Source organism: Thunnus thynnus, chromosome 13 (genome assembly GCF_963924715.1).
Source record: "Thunnus thynnus chromosome 13, fThuThy2.1, whole genome shotgun sequence".
In the NCBI taxonomy this organism is placed as follows: Eukaryota; Metazoa; Chordata; class Actinopteri; order Scombriformes; family Scombridae; genus Thunnus; species Thunnus thynnus.
In genome coordinates, this window is record NC_089529.1 from 32119975 (window position 1) to 32139709 (window position 19735).

The following is a 19735-nucleotide window of genomic DNA, read 5'->3' on the forward strand; positions in this document are numbered from 1 at the left end:
ATAACAGACTCCTGATAACAGACACCTCCTGATAACAGACACCTGATAACAGACTCCTCCTGATAACAGACACCTCCTGATAACAGACTCCTGATAACAGACTCCTCCTGATAACAGACTCCTCCTGATAACAGACTCCTCATAACAGACTCCTGATAACAGACTCCTGATAACAGACTCCTCCTGATAACAGACACCTGATAACAGACTCCTGATAACAGACACCTGATAACAGACTCCTCCTGATAACAGACACCTCCTGATAACAGACTCCTGATAACAGACACCTGATAACAGACTCCTGATAACAGACACCTGATAACAGACTCCTGATAACAGACTCCTGATAACAGACACCTGATAACAGACTCCTGATAACAGACTCCTGATAACAGACTCCTGATAACAGACTCCTGATAACAGACTCCTGATAACAGACACCTGATAACAGACACCTCCTGATAACAGACTCCTGATAACTCCTCGTCAGGAATTCTCCTTTACGTATTTGATGTTTTTATTTTGGAACTTTATTTTTATTGGTGTTTTTGGGTTGATGAATTCGAGAGTTCTGCATCTGTATTGTATGTATCAATACTGTATTACTGCAGTACTCCAGTAATACAGTTACTGCAGTGATCCTGCAGTAATACAGTTACTGCAGTGATCCTGCAGTAATACAGTTACTGCAGTGATCCTGCAGTAATACAGTTACTGCAGTACTCCAGTAATACAGTTACTGCAGTACTCCAGTAATACAGTTACTGCAGTGATCCTGCAGTAATACAGTTACTGCAGTACTCCAGTAATACAGTTACTGCAGTGATCCTGCAGTAATACAGTTACTGCAGTGATCCTGCAGTAATACAGTTACTGCAGTACTCCAGTAATACAGTTACTGCAGTGATCCTGCAGTAATACAGTTACTGCAGTACTCCAGTAATACAGTTACTGCAGTGATCCTGCAGTAATACAGTTACTGCAGTACTCCAGTAATACAGTTACTGCAGTGATCCTCCAGTAATACAGTTACTGCAGTGATCCTGCAGTAATACAGTTACTGCAGTACTCCAGTAATACAGTTACTGCAGTACTCCAGTAATACAGTTACTGCAGTGATCCTGCAGTAATACAGTTACTGCAGTACTCCAGTAATACAGTTACTGCAGTGATCCTCCAGTAATACAGTTACTGCAGTACTCCAGTAATACAGTTACTGCAGTGATCCTGCAGTAAACGATAATAACAGAGGTGTCAGCAGTTCCTCAGTTGAACACAGAATGATTACCGAGTTTAACTTTGTTCTGTTAATATTCAACATTTCAACACAGAAACTGTGTCACTCAAACACACACACACATGCTCAGTTGTCAGGAACACGTGTAAAACACTAATCAGTGATTAAAGGCTCAGTTCACACAAAACAGACTGACAGAAACACAACATCCTGTTTATTGTGTTATTACATATGTGGTCATGTGTTATGTGTTTCTCTGTGTTTTACATACATGTTGGTGTGTTTCATACACATGTTTAGTGTGTTTCTCTGTGTTTTACATACATGTTGGTGTGTTTCATACACGTGTTTAGCGTGTTTCTCTGTGTTTTACATGCATGTTGGTGTGTTTCATACACGTGTTTAGCGTGTTTCTCTGTGTTTTACATGCATGTTGATGTGTTTTATACATGTGTTTAGTGTGTTTCTGTGTTTTACATGCATGTTGGTGTGTTTCATACACGTTTTTAGTGTGTTTCTGTGTTTTACATGCATGTTGGTGTGTTTCATACACGTGTTTAGTGTGTTTCTCTGTGTTTTACATACATGTTGATGTGTTTTATACACGTGTTTAGCGTGTTTCTCTGTGTTTTACATGCATGTTGGTGTGTTTCATACATGTGTTTAGTGTGTTTCTGTGTTTTACATGCATGTTGGTGTGTTTCATACACATGTTTAGCATGTTTCTCTGTGTTTTACATGCATGTTGGTGTGTTTCATACACATGTTTAGTGTGTTTCTCTGTGTTTTACATGCATGTTGGTGTGTTTCATACACGTGTTTAGCATGTTTCTCTGTGTTTTACATGCATTTTGGTGTGTTTCATACACATGTTTAGTGTTTTTCTCTGTGTTTTACATACATGTTGATGTGTTTCATACACGTGTTTAGTGTGTTTCTGTGTTTTACATGCATGTTGGTGTGTTTCATACACGTGTTTAGCATGTTTCTCTGTGTTTTACATGCATGTTGGTGTGTTTCATACATGTGTTTAGTGTGTTTCTGTGTTTTACATGCATTTTGGTGTGTTTCATACACGTGTTTAGCATGTTTCTCTGTGTTTTACATGCATGTTGGTGTGTTTCATACACGTGTTTAGCGTGTTTCTCTGTGTTTTACATGCATGTTGGTGTGTTTCATACACGTGTTTAGCGTGTTTCTCTGTGTTTTACATGCATGTTGGTGTGTTTCATACACGTGTTTAGCGTGTTTCTCTGTGTTTTACATGCATGTTGGTGTGTTTCATACACGTGTTTAGCGTGTTTCTCTGTGTTTTACATGCATGTTGGTGTGTTTCATACACGTGTTTAGCATGTTTCTCTGTGTTTTACATGCATGTTGGTGTGTTTCATACACGTGTTTAGCATGTTTCTCTGTGTTTTACATGCATGTTGGTGTGTTTCATACACGTGTTTAGCGTGTTTTTCTCTGTCCATGTCCTTTGTGTTGTCTGATCTGAAACCTGCTGAGACGTTTGTTGACTCAAACTCAGTCGGATGAATTCCAGCGCAGAAAAACTTAAGAGCGCTCAGCGAGGAGCGAGGACAGAAAACAAACGACGAGTCACCCGACCGTCTGCTGGACAGAGCCGAGGCTGGCGGGAGAGGTCTGGAAAGGTTTGGAGGTGTTCTGGAAAGGTTTTGAAAGGTATGGAGAGTTTCTGGGAACTCTGGGGGACATAAGGAAAGGTTTGGAAAGGTTTGGAGCAGTTTGGAAAGGTGTAGAGAAACGTGTAAAGATGTGTAGAGGAGTTGTGTTTAGAGGATGTTTGGAAGTTTTTGGGAGCTCTGGGAAACGTTAGGAAAGATTTGGAGGAAACCTGGAGAAGTTTGGAAAGGATTGAAGCACTTGGGCACTTCCTGTTGCTGCTTCCCAGTGAACTGTGAGTTACAGTTTTTATTTCAGGTCAGAGGTTTATTTGTGGTTTCACCAACCAAACCAACAGATATAAAAACTATTTCATGAAAGGTCATATGAACACACTTATTTTCACCAACATTTGAACTTTCAACGTTTTTCACTGAACTCACTTTACTATCAGGACTAAAAGAAGCTGGAACCAGAAAAATGACTTTAATGATTAATAAGTTATAAAACTGATTGTTTCAGCTGCTTTCTTCTGAAAAAGCAAATGATCTGTTTACATCCATCGACATATTTTCCTATTGATCGATGGACTGGTTTATTGATCACTGAAGCTTTTCCCTCTAAAGTGAGAGAGGGATTCGACTCGCTCAACCATTAACTGAAAAACAAATGATTATAAGCCAAGAAAAGCAGAGAGAGAGAGAGGGAGAGAGAGAGAAGTCACCCATGTTACAAGGGTCTGTCGACCAGTGAACCGGACAGAAGACAACAGACAGGCAGAGGAAGACTTGACTTTTCCTTGTAAAGTCACTAAATGTTCAGTTGTCTCTTTTCTGCTGCTTATGACTTCCGTCCATCCAGTCGTCCCTCCGTAGACTGTAAGTATGTTTCCACTGATTTACGGAGAAAATCCTCTTTTAATTGTTTCTTTGTTCAGCTGCAGCCACACTAATCCTTTAAGAACTCTCACCAGACTCCATATAAATATTCACCTGTTTAGAGTTCACTGTAAAAACACTACAGTCGCTACGGGACTCGTGTCATGATATGTAAAGATTTCACTCACCAGTACAGCCAATGAAATGACTAAGGTCTGGAATAGTCTGGAGAAGGTTGGGAAAGTTTTGGAGGATGTTTTTGATAGTTTTGGAGTTTCACAGTGAGCAGCGTTGACATCTCCTCAGGAGACAGTTTGACCTTTGACCCGAAACATTCAAACACTTTTCTGGAGTTTTAAAGTAAGTACATGTTTAAAAAACAATTAATACAAAAGTAATGTTTGTTTTTGTTCTCAGGTTCATTCTGATGGAACAGAAGCTCAAAGCCCGAAGACACCTCTGATAATTATCATTATTATTATTATTATTAATAAGTTAACACTGTAACAGCTGAGTGGAGATAAAACTTATTATTATTATTTTTATTAAGTGAACCCTGTAACAACTGAGAGGAAATAAAACTTCTGATTATTATTATTATTAATAATAACACGTGAACACTAACAGCTGAGGAGGTAAAACATGAACCATCAGTATTAGGAAATACTTTTATTGATTTTAAGATTGTAAAAACGTTGAACTGAAGACGGAGAGATGGGCTTCGCTGACCTGCTGGAGGAGGTGAGTTACCTCCGCTATGTAATCTGATTACTTTGGGTGTAATTTAATTACTGATGTAACCTGATTACTGTATGTAACCTGATTACTCTAAGGTGTAATCTGATTACAGATGGACTGATTACTTAGGTAACCTGATTACTGTATGTAACCTGATTACTCTAAGGTGTAATCTGATTACAGATGGACTGATTACTTAGGTAACCTGATTACTGTATGTAACCTGATTACTCTAAGGTGTAATCTGATTACAGATAGACTGATTACTGATGTAACCTGATTACTGTATGTAACCTGATTACTCTAAGGTGTAATCTGATTACAGATGGACTGATTACTGTGTGTAATCATTATTGTGTGGTGTAATCTGATTACAGATGGACTGATTACTGTGTGTAATCATTATTGTGTGGTGTAATCTGATTACAGATGGACTGATTACTGTGTGTAATCATTATTGTGTGGTGTAATCTGATTACAGATGTGAGAATCTGTTTAATGTGTTTAATCTGATTACTGTAATATAATCTCATTAGTCTGCCCTGTAGTCAGATTCATGTCTCTAATCTGATTAGTTTTATTATGTCATGATCTGTTTACTCTGTAGCATAATCTGACTACATCATGTGTTCTGATTACTAAATCGTTATGTCATATTATCTGTACTGTATCACATAATCTGATTACAAGAGGAGAAGTCAGTTTGGGCTAAACACACTTGTCCAGGTAGACCAGGTGTGTTTAGACCAGGTGTTGGTGGACCAGGTGTAAAGCAGGTGTTATAGACCAGGTGTGGGAGGACCAGGTGTGGGAAGACCAGGTGAGATGCAGGTGTTATAGACCAGGTGTGGGTATCAGGTGAGATGCAGGTGTTATAGACCAGGTGTGGGAAGACCAGGTGAGATGCAGGTGTATGTAGACCAGGTGTGGGTAGACCAGGTGGAATGCAGGTGTTATAGACCAGGTGTGTGTAGACCAGGTGTAATGCAGGTGTTATAGACCAGGTGTGTGTAGACCAGGTGGAATGCAGGTGTTATAGACCAGGTGTGGGTAGACCAGGTATGATGCAGGTGTTATAGACCAGGTGTGTGTAGACCAGGTGTAATGCAGGTGTTATAGACCAGGTGTGTGTAGACCAGGTGGAATGCAGGTGTTATAGACCAGGTGTGTGTAGACCAGGTGGAATGCAGGTGTTATAGACCAGGTGTGTGTAGATCAGGTGTGATGCAGGTGTTATAGACCAGGTGTGTGTAGACCAGGTGGAATGCAGGTGTTATAGACCAGGTGTGTGTAGACCAGGTGTAATGCAGGTGTTATAGACCAGGTGTGTGTAGACCAGGTGGAATGCAGGTGTTATAGACCAGGTGTGTGTAGACCAGGTGGAATGCAGGTGTTATAGACCAGGTGTGGGTAGACCAGGTATGATGCAGGTGTTATAGACCAGGTGTGTGTAGATCAGGTGTGATGCAGGTGCGTAACCTGTCTCTCTCTCCTGTTACCATGGCGAGGTGGGCGGGTTTGGCAGGTACCAGTGGCTCCATGTGACCCTGATCAGTCTACCTGGTTTAATGATGGCGAGTCAAAACCTGCTGAACAACTTTGTCTCAGGAATCCCCGCCCACCACTGCAGCCTGCCGGCCAATCAGAGCCTCTACAACCTGTCGCACTACCAGGTAACCTGTCTCACCACCAGGCAACCTGTCTGTCCGATCAGATTACTAAATGAATCAGCTCATGGTTGTGATGGTTGCACGTGATTGGCTCTATCGATGAACAGGTCGTTTGGCTGGATGGATTATTCAAAATGCTAAATCTTCATTGTGTGTCTCAGCACTATCTGAAAGTAAAGAAACCCAGCATATTTTTGGAAAACGGTTAATCATTACCACATAGTCCTCCTTCATCCTCACCCAGTGACACAGTTCAAGGTTCCACCACTATCTCAGTCGGAAAAGTAATATGTGATGCATTCAATGAACATTTTATAGCATCAGGTTATTTATTAGAAACTGCTGGACTTGTCCCTGTCTCTGGTCATAATGCACATTGCTGGACAGACAATATGGGCATTCAAACCTTTTCATTGAAGACTTTAACAAATCTTGTGGGGTTGAACGCTCTTTGTTCTATTGATCCAAAAAATGTCCCCTGGGGTGGATCCTTTAGAACCACTGTTATCATTGGCAGCTCCATTTTTAGTTGAATGCTTAACCTATATTTTAATCTGATTGTGGTAACAAGAAGCATCCCTACATTTGGACAGCCTTCGTTTTATCTTTACATAAATGTTGCAGTAAACAAAGTTCACATTTGCAAATGCAGATCTCCCAGTTTGCTAGGCTGAAAGAGAGATACTGTATGAAGTTCCCTGTCAGCATTTGTACATTCAACTGCATGCATCACAATCATCTCATATTTGTCACCCTAATAGGTTTCTTTTAATTAATTCACCATCTCTCTAAGAAGTTTCTTTTAATCTTCTGAGAATTAAGAGTTAAAAGGGGAATCCTTATCTGCCTTTCCTCCTTAAGGACTTTCCCTCTCTGTCTCTCCCACAGCTCACCTTTGATGATGACTATTGGGAACATTTTTTACGCAGGAAGCAGAGAGCACAAAGTCTTACAATGTGTTTTTGACTATAAAGGCAGTATTACATAAGGGTATGAGTTTCCATTTCAACAGGGTTCCATTTTATTTACACTATTTACAATTTTTATAAATTAATTAGGTGAAAAAGTGACAAACGGCACCATTGATCTGTATGAAGATAACACTATTATCTATACAATAGTACCCTCTGTTGCCCAGGCGGTTCAAAATTTGCATATTGATTTCTGTGCGATACAGCAAACATTGATTGATCTTTAATTACTGTTAAACTCAGATAAAATAAAATGTATGCTGTTTTCTAGAAAACTGACTAACTATACCATGGAAGTGAATATTACTACTCTTAGTGGGACACCAATAGAAAGAGCATCCTCTTATAAATACCTTGGTTTGTGGATAGATGACAGGCTGTGCTTCAAAAAACATATTGATGAAATGACTAAGTCTTTAATAGAAATATACGGCATATATCACCCAGAATTATAGAGAGCAAATTGTTCAACCTTTTTATCCATTATGGACTATGGTGACTCTCCTGCTTCTACTCTTAAACCTCTTGATGCAGTCTATCATTCTGTCCTCAGGATCATAACTGGGATGCTTTAGAACCATCAGTGTGTTCTTTATGAGAAAGTTGGATGGCAGTCGCCACTTTAAGTCAGTTTCACACTGCACTCGGTCCCAACACTATTTTGCCCTTGAAAATCAACATGTTAGCACTGAGACTGGGAAACTGGCTTTTACATATTAAACTCCACACAACTGGAACAACTTGCAGAAGACAGTAAAATTAGATGAGCTAATTCCTTTGAATCATTTTAAATTTTTCTTAGCTGACAAAGGGCAGTGTGAATGTGTGTGATTTATTGAGCTTTAACTGTTATGTACATATATTGCTTTTATTGCCTTAATACAGACGGATGACATATTAAAGGAAAAACTGGTCCAGGTCTGAATGCTTGACCCCTGCAGTGAGGGGGTCTGGTGGCTCTGTTATGCTGGCATGGTTTGGATCCACTTGTCCCCTTAGAGGGAAGGGTCACTGCTAATCAATACAAAGTAGTTGTGAGTGATCAACTTTATCCTGTGATGAAACATGTCTATCCTGATGGGAGTGGTCTCTTCCAAGATGGTTTGATGAGGATTAAATGATGTGAATCATATGTTACGACCTTCACAGTCACCAGATCTCAACCCAGCTGACGTGTTAGACAGCGCTCTGCATCACCATCATCATCACAACACCACATGACGGAACATCTTTTTGAAGAATGCCCCCCAGAGCATAGCAGAGCCACCAGATCACTGTAGGGGTCAAGCATTCAGACCTGGACCAGTTTTTCCTTTAATTTGTCACCCGTCTGTATGTTTTCATAATATATGTTTTATTTGCTGCTCCTAATACTTAGAATGGGTTAAATGCAGAGATCCAATTTCCCTGTACAACTGTATGTGTGACAAATAAAGTACCTTTACCCTTACCTTTTTTTAATATATTGCTTTTATTGTTTCTTATATTTTATATATTATAATGCTTATCTGTTCATATTTGCTTTTTATATTTGCCAATTATATTTATTGTTTCTTATATTTTATATTAGTATTATAATCAGGGTGTCCTTGTAAAAGAGAGCTTGCTCTTAATGGCCTACCCTGTATAAATAGAGGTTTGAATGAATGAAGTCTCATTGATTAGCTAACTGTATATGATTGGCTTATTAATTGGCTGGATGAATATAATTGGCTGTTTCAGGTGGATGAGAAGCAGCTGCTGAAAGCTTTCATCCCTCCTGATTCTTCAGGAAATAGACTGGACCGCTGCAGGAGGTATCATTGCCTTTTTCTTTTGGTTTAATTGAGAATTACACTCTGTGGTGAGTTGTATCAATGAGTAAACGCTCACCTGTTATTCAGGTACGTGGAGCCTCAGTGGCAGCTGTTAGCTGCTAACATCTCTGCCAACGTTAGCCAGCTGCAGACTGAAGGATGTGCGGATGGATGGACGTTTGACCGCTCTGAGTTCCACGCCACCACCGTCTCAGAGGTAATGAGAAGAAATCTGCTCTCTGATATTTATGAACGCTGGCTCAGACTTCTTTGTGTGACTTTAACGTGTTTCTGGTAGTGATCAACTCACAGAATTATTACCAACTCTTTTTAGCCTCATCTAGCTCCTTTCTGTGTTGCTGAACATTGCCTCTCTGCTTCAGTCTCAGTGTTTCCAACATCGGCAGCTGTCAGCTAATTTTTTTTTAAAGGGATCCTGTAGGAGGTTGTAGTGATCCAGTAGGAGGTTGTAATGATCCAGTAGGAGGTTGTAGTGATCCTGAAGAAGGGTGTAGTGATCCTGTATGAGGTTGTAGTGATCCTGTAAAAGGTTATAGTGATCCTGTAGGTTGTAGTGATCCTGTAGGTTGTAGTGATCCTGTAGGTTGTAGTGATTCTGTAGGTTGTAGTGATCCTGTAGGTTGTAGTGATCCTGTAAAAGGTTATAGTGATCCTGTAGAAGAATGTAGTGATCCTGTAAAAGGTTATAGTGATCCTGTAGAAGAATGTAGTGATCCTGTAAAAGGTTATAGTGATCCTGTAGAAGAATGTAGTGATCCTGTAAAAGGTTATAGTGATCCTGTAGAAGAATGTAGTGATCCTGTAAAAGGTTATAGTGATCCTGTAGAAGAATGTAGTGATCCTGTAAAAGGTTGTAGTGATTCTCTAGGAGGTTGAAGTGATCCTGTACGTTGTAATGATCCTGTAGAAGGTTGTAGTGATCCTGTATGAGGTTGTAGTGATCCTGTAAAAGGTTGTATTGATCCTGTAGGTTGTAGTGATCCTGTAGGTTGTAGTGATCCTGTAGAAGAATGTAGTGATCCTGTAAAAGGTTATAGTGATCCTGTAGAAGAATGTAGTGATCCTGTAAAAGGTTATAGTGATCCTGTAGAAGAATGTAGTGATCCTGTAAAAGGTTGTAGTGATTCTCTAGGAGGTTGAAGTGATCCTCTCGGAGGTTGTAGTGATTCTGTAGAAGGTTGTAGTGATCCTGTACGTTGTAGTGATCCTGTAGAAGGTTGTAGTGATCCTGTATGAGGTTGTAGTGATCCTGTACGTTGTAGTGATCCTGTAGAAGGTTGTATTGATCCTGTAAAAGGTTTTAGTGATCCTGTAGAAGGGTGTAGTGATCCTGTAGGTTGTAGTGATTCTGTAGAAGAATGTAGTGATCCTGTAAAAGGTTATAGTGATCCTATAGAAGGGTGTAGTGATCCTGTAAAAGGTTGTAGTGATTCTCTAGGAGGTTGGAGTGATCCTCTCGGAGGTTGTAGTGATTCTGTGGAAGGTTGTAGTGATTCTGTAGAAAGTTGTAGTGATTCTATAGAAGGTTGTAGTGATCCTCTAGGAGGTTTTAGTGATTCTGTAGAAAGTTGTAGTGATTCTGTAGAAGGTTGTAGTGATCCTCTAGGAGGTTGTAGTGATTCTATAGAAGGTTGTAGTGATTCTGTAGAAGGTTGTAGTGATCCTCTAGGAGGTTGTAGTGATTCTATAGAAAGTTGTAGTGATTCTGTAGAAGGTTGTAGTGATTCTGTAGAAAGTTGTAGTGATTCTATAGAAGGTTGTAGTGATCCTCTAGGAGGTTGTAGTGATTCTGTAGAAAGTTGTAGTGATCCTGTAGAAGGTTGTAGTGATCCTGTGGGAGATTGTAGTGATCCTCTAGGAGGTTGTAGTGATTCTATAGAAGGTTGTAGTGATCCTCTAGGAGGTTGTAGTGATTCTATAGAAGGTTGTAGTGATTCTATAGAAGGTTGTAGTGATCCTCTAGGAGGTTGTAGTGATTCTATAGAAGGTTGTAGTGATTCTGTAGAAGGTTGTAGTGATTCTATAGAAAGTTGTAGTGATTCTATAGAAAGTTGTAGTGATCCTCTAGGAGGTTGTAGTGATTCTGTAGAAAGTTGTATTGATTCTGTAGAAGGTTGTAGTGATCCTCTAGGAGGTTGTAGTGATTCTGTAGAAGGTTGTAGTGATCCTCTAGGAGGTTGTAGTGATTCTATAGAAGGTTGTAGTGATTCTATAGAAGGTTGTAGTGATCCTCTAGGAGGTTGTAGTGATTCTATAGAAGGTTGTAGTGATTCTATAGAAGGTTGTAGTGATTCCGTAGAAGGTTGTAGTGATTCTATAGAAAGTTGTAGTGATTCTATAGAAGGTTGTAGTGATCCCGTAGAAGGCTGTAGTGATCCTGTGGGAGGTTGTAGTGATCCTCTAGGAGGTTATAGTGATTCTGTAGAAAGTTGTACGCTCTGTCTGTCTCTCCGTCTGATCTGTCTCCCCCTCTGTCTACATCTGTCTGGCTTTCAGTGGGACCTGGTTTGTTCTCTGCGTCCTCTGAAACAGATGATTCAGACCATTTATATGGGCGGAGTTTTAACAGGAGCCATCATCTACGGTGGGCTGTCAGACAGGTGAGACTCATCTGTTCAAATGACAAATATTCATATAAACATTAAAACTGTAAAGCTGTGAAGTTTTGGAACAGCCTCTCCGTGTTCATGTTTTAGTGACATCGTCTCTGTTCTTGTTACCTGTGTGTCGTCTAAAGTGAAATCCAGCCAATCAGAATGTGTCTCTCTGTTTCTCTCTCAGGTTTGGGAGGCGATCTGTTCTCATTTGGTCGTACCTGCAGCTGGCTGTGCTTGGCTGTAGCTCCGCGCTCTCTCCATCTTATTCTACCTACTGCATTTTCAGGTTTCTGAGTGGGATGGCGGTGTCCGGAGTCATCCTGAACGGAGTCTCACTGAGTACCTGTCTACCTATCTGTCTGTCTGTCTGTGTGTCAGTAGATGCATCTCAGTTCCCTTATTTGATCAGTCCTTGCTTGATCAGGAGGTCGAGGACTATTGTAAAACAATCCTGACTGTCGGGTTTGATTCAGTTTTCCCTGAAACATTCAAGCTAACCAATAATTTCCAGTGTTCAAAAGACACTCTGATCATATTCAGGCTTATTATTCACATTCAGAATATCAATAAATAATATAAACATATTCTGCCAGTAGAAATGGTTCCTGTGCCTCTGAGCAGGACACAGTATAAATAGTGAATGCAGGTTTTTATTCATATGCAGGTGTTTATTAAACATGTAACAAGCTGCAGAGAGGAAACAGCTGCTGGCAGTGATAACTGTGTAGCTTTATTAGTGTCAACACGGTGCACATGTACGCAGACACAAACTCCTTCAAAAGTCTCTACAGCTGTTAAAGCTGACTGACAGCTGATCAGCCGTCACGTGACCCTTCGGGGGAGAGGACGTATCATTTCTCTAAAAACATATTTCCTCATTTCCTCTCTCTTCACATGTTTGGTGGAAGGAAAAGATGCAAGTGAGGGAAAACACTGATGCAATTTAAGGGAATTGGGATGCAGCCAATGTATCCGTCTACCTGTTTGATTCTCTGAGGAACAAAATGATGACATGTTCTCAGAGGTGGACCAACCTGTCTTTTTGTCTACTTGTCTGTCCTCAGAGGTGGAGTGGATCCCGACCAAAGCCAGGACATTAGTGGGCACGCTCACCTCCTTTTTCTTCACCTTTGGTCAGATGATCCTGGCGGGGCTTGCCTATTGGTTGAGGGATTGGCGGAAGCTGCAGCTGATTGTCTGTGCCCCCCACTTCCTGTTCTTTGCCTATAGCTGGTACGTATTATTCAGTAACTGGTCAGGTGGTTCTGAACTGTCTGCTCTCTAATTGGTCACATGCTTAATGGTTCTAATCTTTCTTCTCTCCGATTGGTCAGGTGGTACTCGGAGTCGGCCCGTTGGTTGGTTCTGAAGCAAAGGTCTGAGGACGCGTTAAAGGCTCTTCATCGAGTTGCTCGAGTCAACGGGAAACCAGAGATGATTGACAAGTTGACTCTGGAGGTAACCTGCCTGCCTGCCTGTCTGTCTGTCACATGCTGTATTTAACTTTGTCTGATGTTGAGATCAGTGCCATGTGACCCGCAGGTTCTCCACTCTCACATGAATAAAGAGATTGAATTGAGTCGTTCGACGTTCACAGCGTATGACCTGCTGAGGACTCCGGGGATGAGACGCATCTCCATCTGCCTCATCGCCGTCTGGTGAGAAAACACACCTGCTGCACATTCATTCATTTATTCTGACAGGTGAAGGTCAAACCTTCAGCAGCAGGAAGTGGAGACATCTTTATATAAAAGTGTGATCTTATATACAGGCTGTGGATCCACTGAACCCCCCAGGAGCAGCGCTGGACTGTGCAGCCAGTCTGAGAAAGTGGGCAAACTGTGTAATTAATAATAATTGTAATAATAATAATAATAATAATAACTTTATTTATATTGCACCTTTCAAAAACAATGTTATAAAGTGCTTCACAATAAAAACAGAAAATAAATAACACAAGATATAAACCAGTTAAAATAATTTAAATAGTGTCAATAGTTTAATAGTGTTAAAAGAGGATTCTGAGTTTGTCTCCAGGCAGAGGTCCACAGCTGAGGGGCCTGAACAGCAAAGGCCCCTCTAGTGACAAACTCAGATCTTGGAGCAATCAGTAGGGCCCTGATGGAGGATCTCAAGCAGCAATAAGGCTCATAGGGAGTTAGCAAATATCAGATTAAGGTAGGAGCCTGACTATTCAAGCCTCTAAAACAAGCAATAACATCTTAAACTCAATTCTAAAACTCACAGGTTACCAGTGAAGGGCAGCAAGGATTGGTGTAATGTGGTCACTTCTCTTAGTACATGTTAAAAGCCTGGCAGCAGCGTTTTGTACCAACTGCAGCCTTTGGATGTTATGGCTGCTGATGCCAGAATAAAGTGCATTGCAATAGTTAAGTCTGGAGGAGATAAAAGCATGGATGACCTTTTGTAAGTCTGCAGAGGAAAGGAATGACCTGATCTTGGTTAACTGTCTCAGTTAATCATTTCTGATTTGGAGTAATTCAATTGCAGGAAATTTTTGGACATCCAATTATTAATTTCAGCAAGGCAGGACATTGATGGTACCAGGCTTTAAAGGGACATACAACTGGGTGTCATCCGTGTAGCAATGAAAATGATAACATGTCTACATATGATTTGCCTCAGGGGTAACATGTATACAGTGAATAAGAGGGGACCCAAAATAGATCCCACAAACAGGTACAGTGTAATGACTGAACTTTAACGCTGTTAGAGAACATCTGGACCTGCAGAATTAAACTTACAACAGCTCAAACATGAGAAAAAAGTACAATGCATTATGTTTATATAAGAACACAGAAGGAAGATGAAAGAAAACGTGTATATATATCTTTCAGGAGCTGTCCTTACCATAATTACACTACTTTAGGCGCAACAAAATTCAGACGGCGCTGTTATCGCAGTCAGGATTTTGAGAATCTTGTTAATTTAGAAAAACAGGGATTTTTTTTCCTCAAGTGACTGCATTACACTGTCGTAGCCTGGACATGAAACACAGTGTGGACAGAGGGATGCATGTTAAGGAGAGCTGGTCAGTTTTGGCCTCACACACTGATGGCAGCAAGCTACCACGCATCAGGAGCCATCTGGGGTTCGGTATCCTGCCCCAGGACACTTTGACATACAGACTGGAGGAGCCGGGAATCGAACCACCAACCTTCTGATTAGCGGATGACCCGCTCTACGTCCTGGGCCACAGCCGCTCCGTAACATTTGGAAAGTCTAAAAGAGCCACGCCATTAAATCATTTATCCCCGTTCAAGTTAGCGGAGAGCCAACTGGAAGTCAACCAGCTTGGCCAGCAGAAGTCTCTGCTGAGCATGCTCTATGGACCCCAGCGCCATGGAGCATGCTCAGTATGCATGTAGTGAGCATCATCCAGGTTATCTCTTCACAGCGGGAAGCCAATTTCTTTACCTTCATTTGCCACTGAGCAACTTTAAATGAACTGCGCCATATTTGAGTCTGTATCCAGTTCTTATAAAACATCCATGGGTCCACCTGACTGAAGAGGCTGCAGGTCCACAAAGTCTGGCTGGATGTGTGACATCACCTGTCTACCTGTCCACATGTTTACCACCTGTATTTCTTTTGCAGGTTCTCCACCAGCTTTGCGTACTACGGCCTGGCGATGGACCTGCAGAAGTTTGGGGTTAGCTCACAACGATTAGCATCAATGCTACATGTTAGCTTACAGCTGTCTAACTGCCCACTTGTCTACTTGTCCGACTGTCCCAGGTGAGTATTTACCTGATGCAGATCATCTTTGGAGCTGTTGATTTTCCTGCCAAACTTCTGGCTCTGGGCATGCTCAGTTACCTAGGGAGGAGAGTGTCTCAGGCGGCCTGCCTCTTCCTATCGGCCCTCATCATCTTCGCTAACATCTTCGTCCCTGCAGGTAACACACACTGACCCATAAATGTCCTCACTGTCAAAAACTGTCCTCACTGAAACCCTCGCCCCCCCCCCTCAGACATGCAGACCATCAGGACCACATTGGCGTGTCTCGGTAAAGGTTTCACCTCAGCATCCTTCACCACAGTCTACCTGTACACCGGAGAGCTCTACCCCACTATCATCAGGTGAGACTCACCTGGTTCTAATCCAACAACCTTTGTCTTTAGTTTGTTGTTGTTGACATTTTGATTTTCAGTATTTTGGGGATTTTCTCAGACAGCAAACGTTACAGCTAATCAGCACCTTTAACCTTTGACCCCTCGTACCTGTGTGTTGTGTCTTCAGGCAGACAGGAATGGGCCTCGTGTCCACCATGGCCCGAATCGGCAGCATGGCGGCCCCCGCGGTCCTCATCCTGGACGAGGTGACATCACTGCTTCTCCCATCAAGCAACCGAAATAACTCACTGTTAATACTCTTTATTACTGTTATACTCTTTATTATTGTTATACTCTTTATTACTGTTATACTCTTTATTGTTATACTCTTTATTACTGTTATACTCTTTATTACTGTTATACTCTTTATTGTTATACTCTTTATTATTGTTATACTCTTTATATAATTCATATCATCCAGCAAAAAGCAGCTGCTTTGTTCCTGGAAAGTTAGTAAAGTTGTAGAGATGCATGTGAAGTGATCTCCAGTCGCAGTTCTCATTATTTTAATACGTCTGTTCTGATGCACAGTTCTGTACAGCAGCAGGTAAACATTCATATGAACGGTGATATGAGTCCATCAGTGTTTAAGACCAGAACCACCAGGGGTCGCTCTATACCTACAACAGCCAACAGGTCAAATGTATCTCACTCTGTCATTTTAGGCCTCTTCTTCACAAAGGAATGTCTAAACTCATTAAATTAATTTGTTTAATCATCAGCAGTGTTTTTATAATCTATGTATCTTTAAGAATACTTTGAATCACTTTGAATGGCTGTCAGTATGAATCAGTCTAAAATGCTGCTTAAAATGGGCATTAGAAGAAAACATTTGCATATACGGATGGTGTGATATTATAAAACCACATAATAAGATAATAATGTTATTTAAATGACCAAAGTAGCCTAAATACCCAAAAAAAAATAATGAGCCATAATAGTTACAATGAACAACCATCACACTTGATTTAATGTCGCAACAAAATCCACATGACAAAGTCAAGCGCACAATTTCACCTGATCAGTTATTAATTTCAGTATTTCAACGATGTGTGAAGAAGAAAGAGGTAACCATTAAAGCTGAAAACAGAGGAAGCAAACGGGCAAATTAGGCTAAAAAGTCTGAAAACAATAAATGGTAACATGCAAAACAAATATGAATGAATAATCAATTATGACTTAATCACACACTAATGAACGCTGTTGCCTAGCAACTAATAGTTTAAACATAAACCACACGAAAACAGATGCATTTCATATCGGAGTAAATTTTCCCCTGTGGCTCTTATAGTCATAAATGTTTTTAATCTGGATTTAGCTTCACTGTTTTTAACAATAGTGGGCGATACACGACATTATTTTAGGAAAAGTCAAATACTGGGGGTCAAATATTTAATTAAAACTTATTAATGTACGATTGAAAAACTGCCACAGGTAAATTTTACCTTTGGAGGTTCAACTGTTAAACCAGTTTAAAGCAGTTTATACGGTGACATGAGTCCATCTGTGTTGCTCTAAACACTAAACAAATGCTTTGATCCCATTTCCACTCATGGTTTAAACACCAGAACAGATACACGCTGAACAATCATGGACACAACAATATGTTTTTATAGTATCGATGAGCTGGTAGGATATATAACATGACATCATCAGCATAAAGAATCATAAATATTTGTGTTCCTGCAAACATCTGTCTATTTGACTAATGATGGACTCCATTTCCCAGGTATTCCCTGCTCTGCCCAGCGTAGTGTACGGGGGGGCGGCTGTGCTCGCCGGAGGCTTTGCCTGCTTCCTGCCGGAGACGCTAAATGTGCCGCTGCCTGACACCATCGAGGACGTGGAGGAGAAATGGTGAGCAAACCAGTTAGCTTCATTAGCAGCATTAGTTCCACAGTGATGCTAATGCTAACAAGCATTACATACCTGATCAATAACTATTATCTGTCTGTCTGAAGGTCTGGGAGAAGCCCCGCCCACCTACAAAAGGAGAGCGTGGCCTTGAAAGAGGGCGTGGCTTCTGAAGATGACCAGGTGGTCTTAAAGGAAGGCGTGGCTTTAAAAGAGCTCAAGGAAGCAGAAGGGACCGGCCTCAATGCCCTCTGACCAATCAGATGACGCCACTTCAGACAGTTAGAGCCAATGACGTGCTGGACTGAAACTTGACCAATCAGATGGTCAGAATCATTAATTTACTAAAAAAAAGAGTAAATGAGAATCAGATGAACCTGAAGTATCACAGATTTGAGTAAAATCATCTGTTCCAGCAGAGAAAACTCATTTTACTGACGATTTATAACATGAGTCTAAATCAATAAACTCAGATGATTATCAATTGACTTATTAGATATAAATGAAAGTGCAGCAGCTGACAGACTAAGAGGTAGAAATATAACATGTTACAGTCCGAAAGGTGTACAAACATATTAGAATGACTGTCATTAATAATGATGAATGAATAATCAATAACGGGGGTAAAAACTAATAAACATATGATTAATATCAGATTGTGTTTGTGTTGATTTGATGCTTTTTATAGTGCGACACATCTAAACGGACATGAGCTGCATTAATCAGCTGATCATATAAACACACTGTTCATCATCAGATTACAAAGTCACAATGTTTTTATAAAGAACATTTTTATTGAACACATATACCTGTTCTTTAAATTTAAAATGATGCCCGTCGGTATGTATGAGACTGCACTTTATAATAAACTCAATATTAACATGACAATAATATATATATATGTATATATATATATATATATATATATATATACATATATATATATATATATATATATATATATATATATATATAAGCATATATATATATTGTAGCGTCCGCCAGGACGTGTTCAAATAACAGGCAACTGATCGGCACTGTACCGTTTATTTAGCTGAACAGGATGGGTTACTGTTGGCCGTAACCACGCCAAAAAAACAACAACAATAATGTAACTCGAACTCACAGAACTGAAGCTGCTGTCACTCGCGCCTCTCGCTCTCTCACTCACTCTCCTCCTCGCGCACGCGCACACACACACACACACTCACATCCCTGCCCTTCCCCTACTCACGCCCTCTTAACATGTGGCTACCAACAAACGCTTAACAGTACAAGAACATTAACAGGGTCGCTACAATATATATATATATATATATATATATGCTTAGATATATATATATATATATATATATATATATATATATATATCTAAGCAGCGAAGCTTCGCTGATGGAACCTTATTGTTCTATTGGCAGATGTGTTGTAAATTCCACCTTCTATTCAGGAACGACTCTCATTGACCTCAAGGTGGCGCCGTAATAATGATCTCGAACACGACGGCCTGGAGTCAGAGGTCATCCTGATCTTCTGCTCTACAAATCTCACATTTTGCAATTTTTTCTCAATTTTCTCAAAATCTATTTTTCAACATCAGGACTTGCTGGACCGGTTGTCCCAGAACCGGGTCAGGATCATCTACAGACTTCACTGATCTTAAGTTGTTAAAGACGTTTCGATACATCAATCTGTTTCAATTATACGAGCCAATCAATCGATCATTAAAATAGCAACAAACGTAGTCATGTGACACACGTCTTCACTGACGGTCGTAAACTACATGATCTGTTTCTGAAAGTAGATTTATAGACGTCAACAGAGCGTCAGCGTTTAGTGATGAAACGCAGTCTGCTCGGACCCAGTCGACGCTGCTCGGACCCCGTCGGCGCTGTTCGGACCCAGTCGGCGCTGCTCGGACCCAGTCGACGCTGCTCGGACCCCGTCGACGCTGCTCCGACCCAGTCGACGCTGCTCGGACCCAGTCGACGCTGCTCGGACCCAGTCGACGCTGCTCGGACCCCGTCCATGCTGCTTGGACCCAGTCGACGCTGCTCGGACCCTGTCGACGCTGCTCCGACCCCGTCGATGCTGCTCCGACCCCGTCCGTGCTGCTCGGACCCCGTCGACGCTGCTCCGACCCCGTCGATGCTGCTCGCAGCTTTATTTTATATTTGTTTCTTTTCTGAGTTTTTCGTTTGTAGCTTTGAGCGG

At 40.9% G+C, this 19735-nt stretch overlaps 1 protein-coding gene across 1 annotated transcript; it reads left to right on the top strand.

The window, feature by feature from the left end:
- The first annotated feature begins 3580 nt into the window (after positions 1-3580).
- oatx (organic anion transporter X) lies at positions 3581-18178 on the top strand. The gene is made up of 16 exons (XM_067609104.1): positions 3581-3741; positions 4159-4482; positions 5988-6152; positions 8843-8916; positions 9004-9133; positions 11434-11537; positions 11719-11873; positions 12599-12767; positions 12869-12992; positions 13077-13192; positions 15153-15207; positions 15294-15453; positions 15529-15637; positions 15798-15876; positions 17400-17527; positions 17632-18178. The coding sequence occupies exons 2-16, from the start codon at positions 4456-4458 to the stop codon at positions 17777-17779; spliced, it is 1743 nt and encodes a 580-aa protein (XP_067465205.1). The 5' UTR covers positions 3581-3741; positions 4159-4455; the 3' UTR covers positions 17780-18178.
- Positions 18179-19735: the final 1557 nt, after the last annotated feature.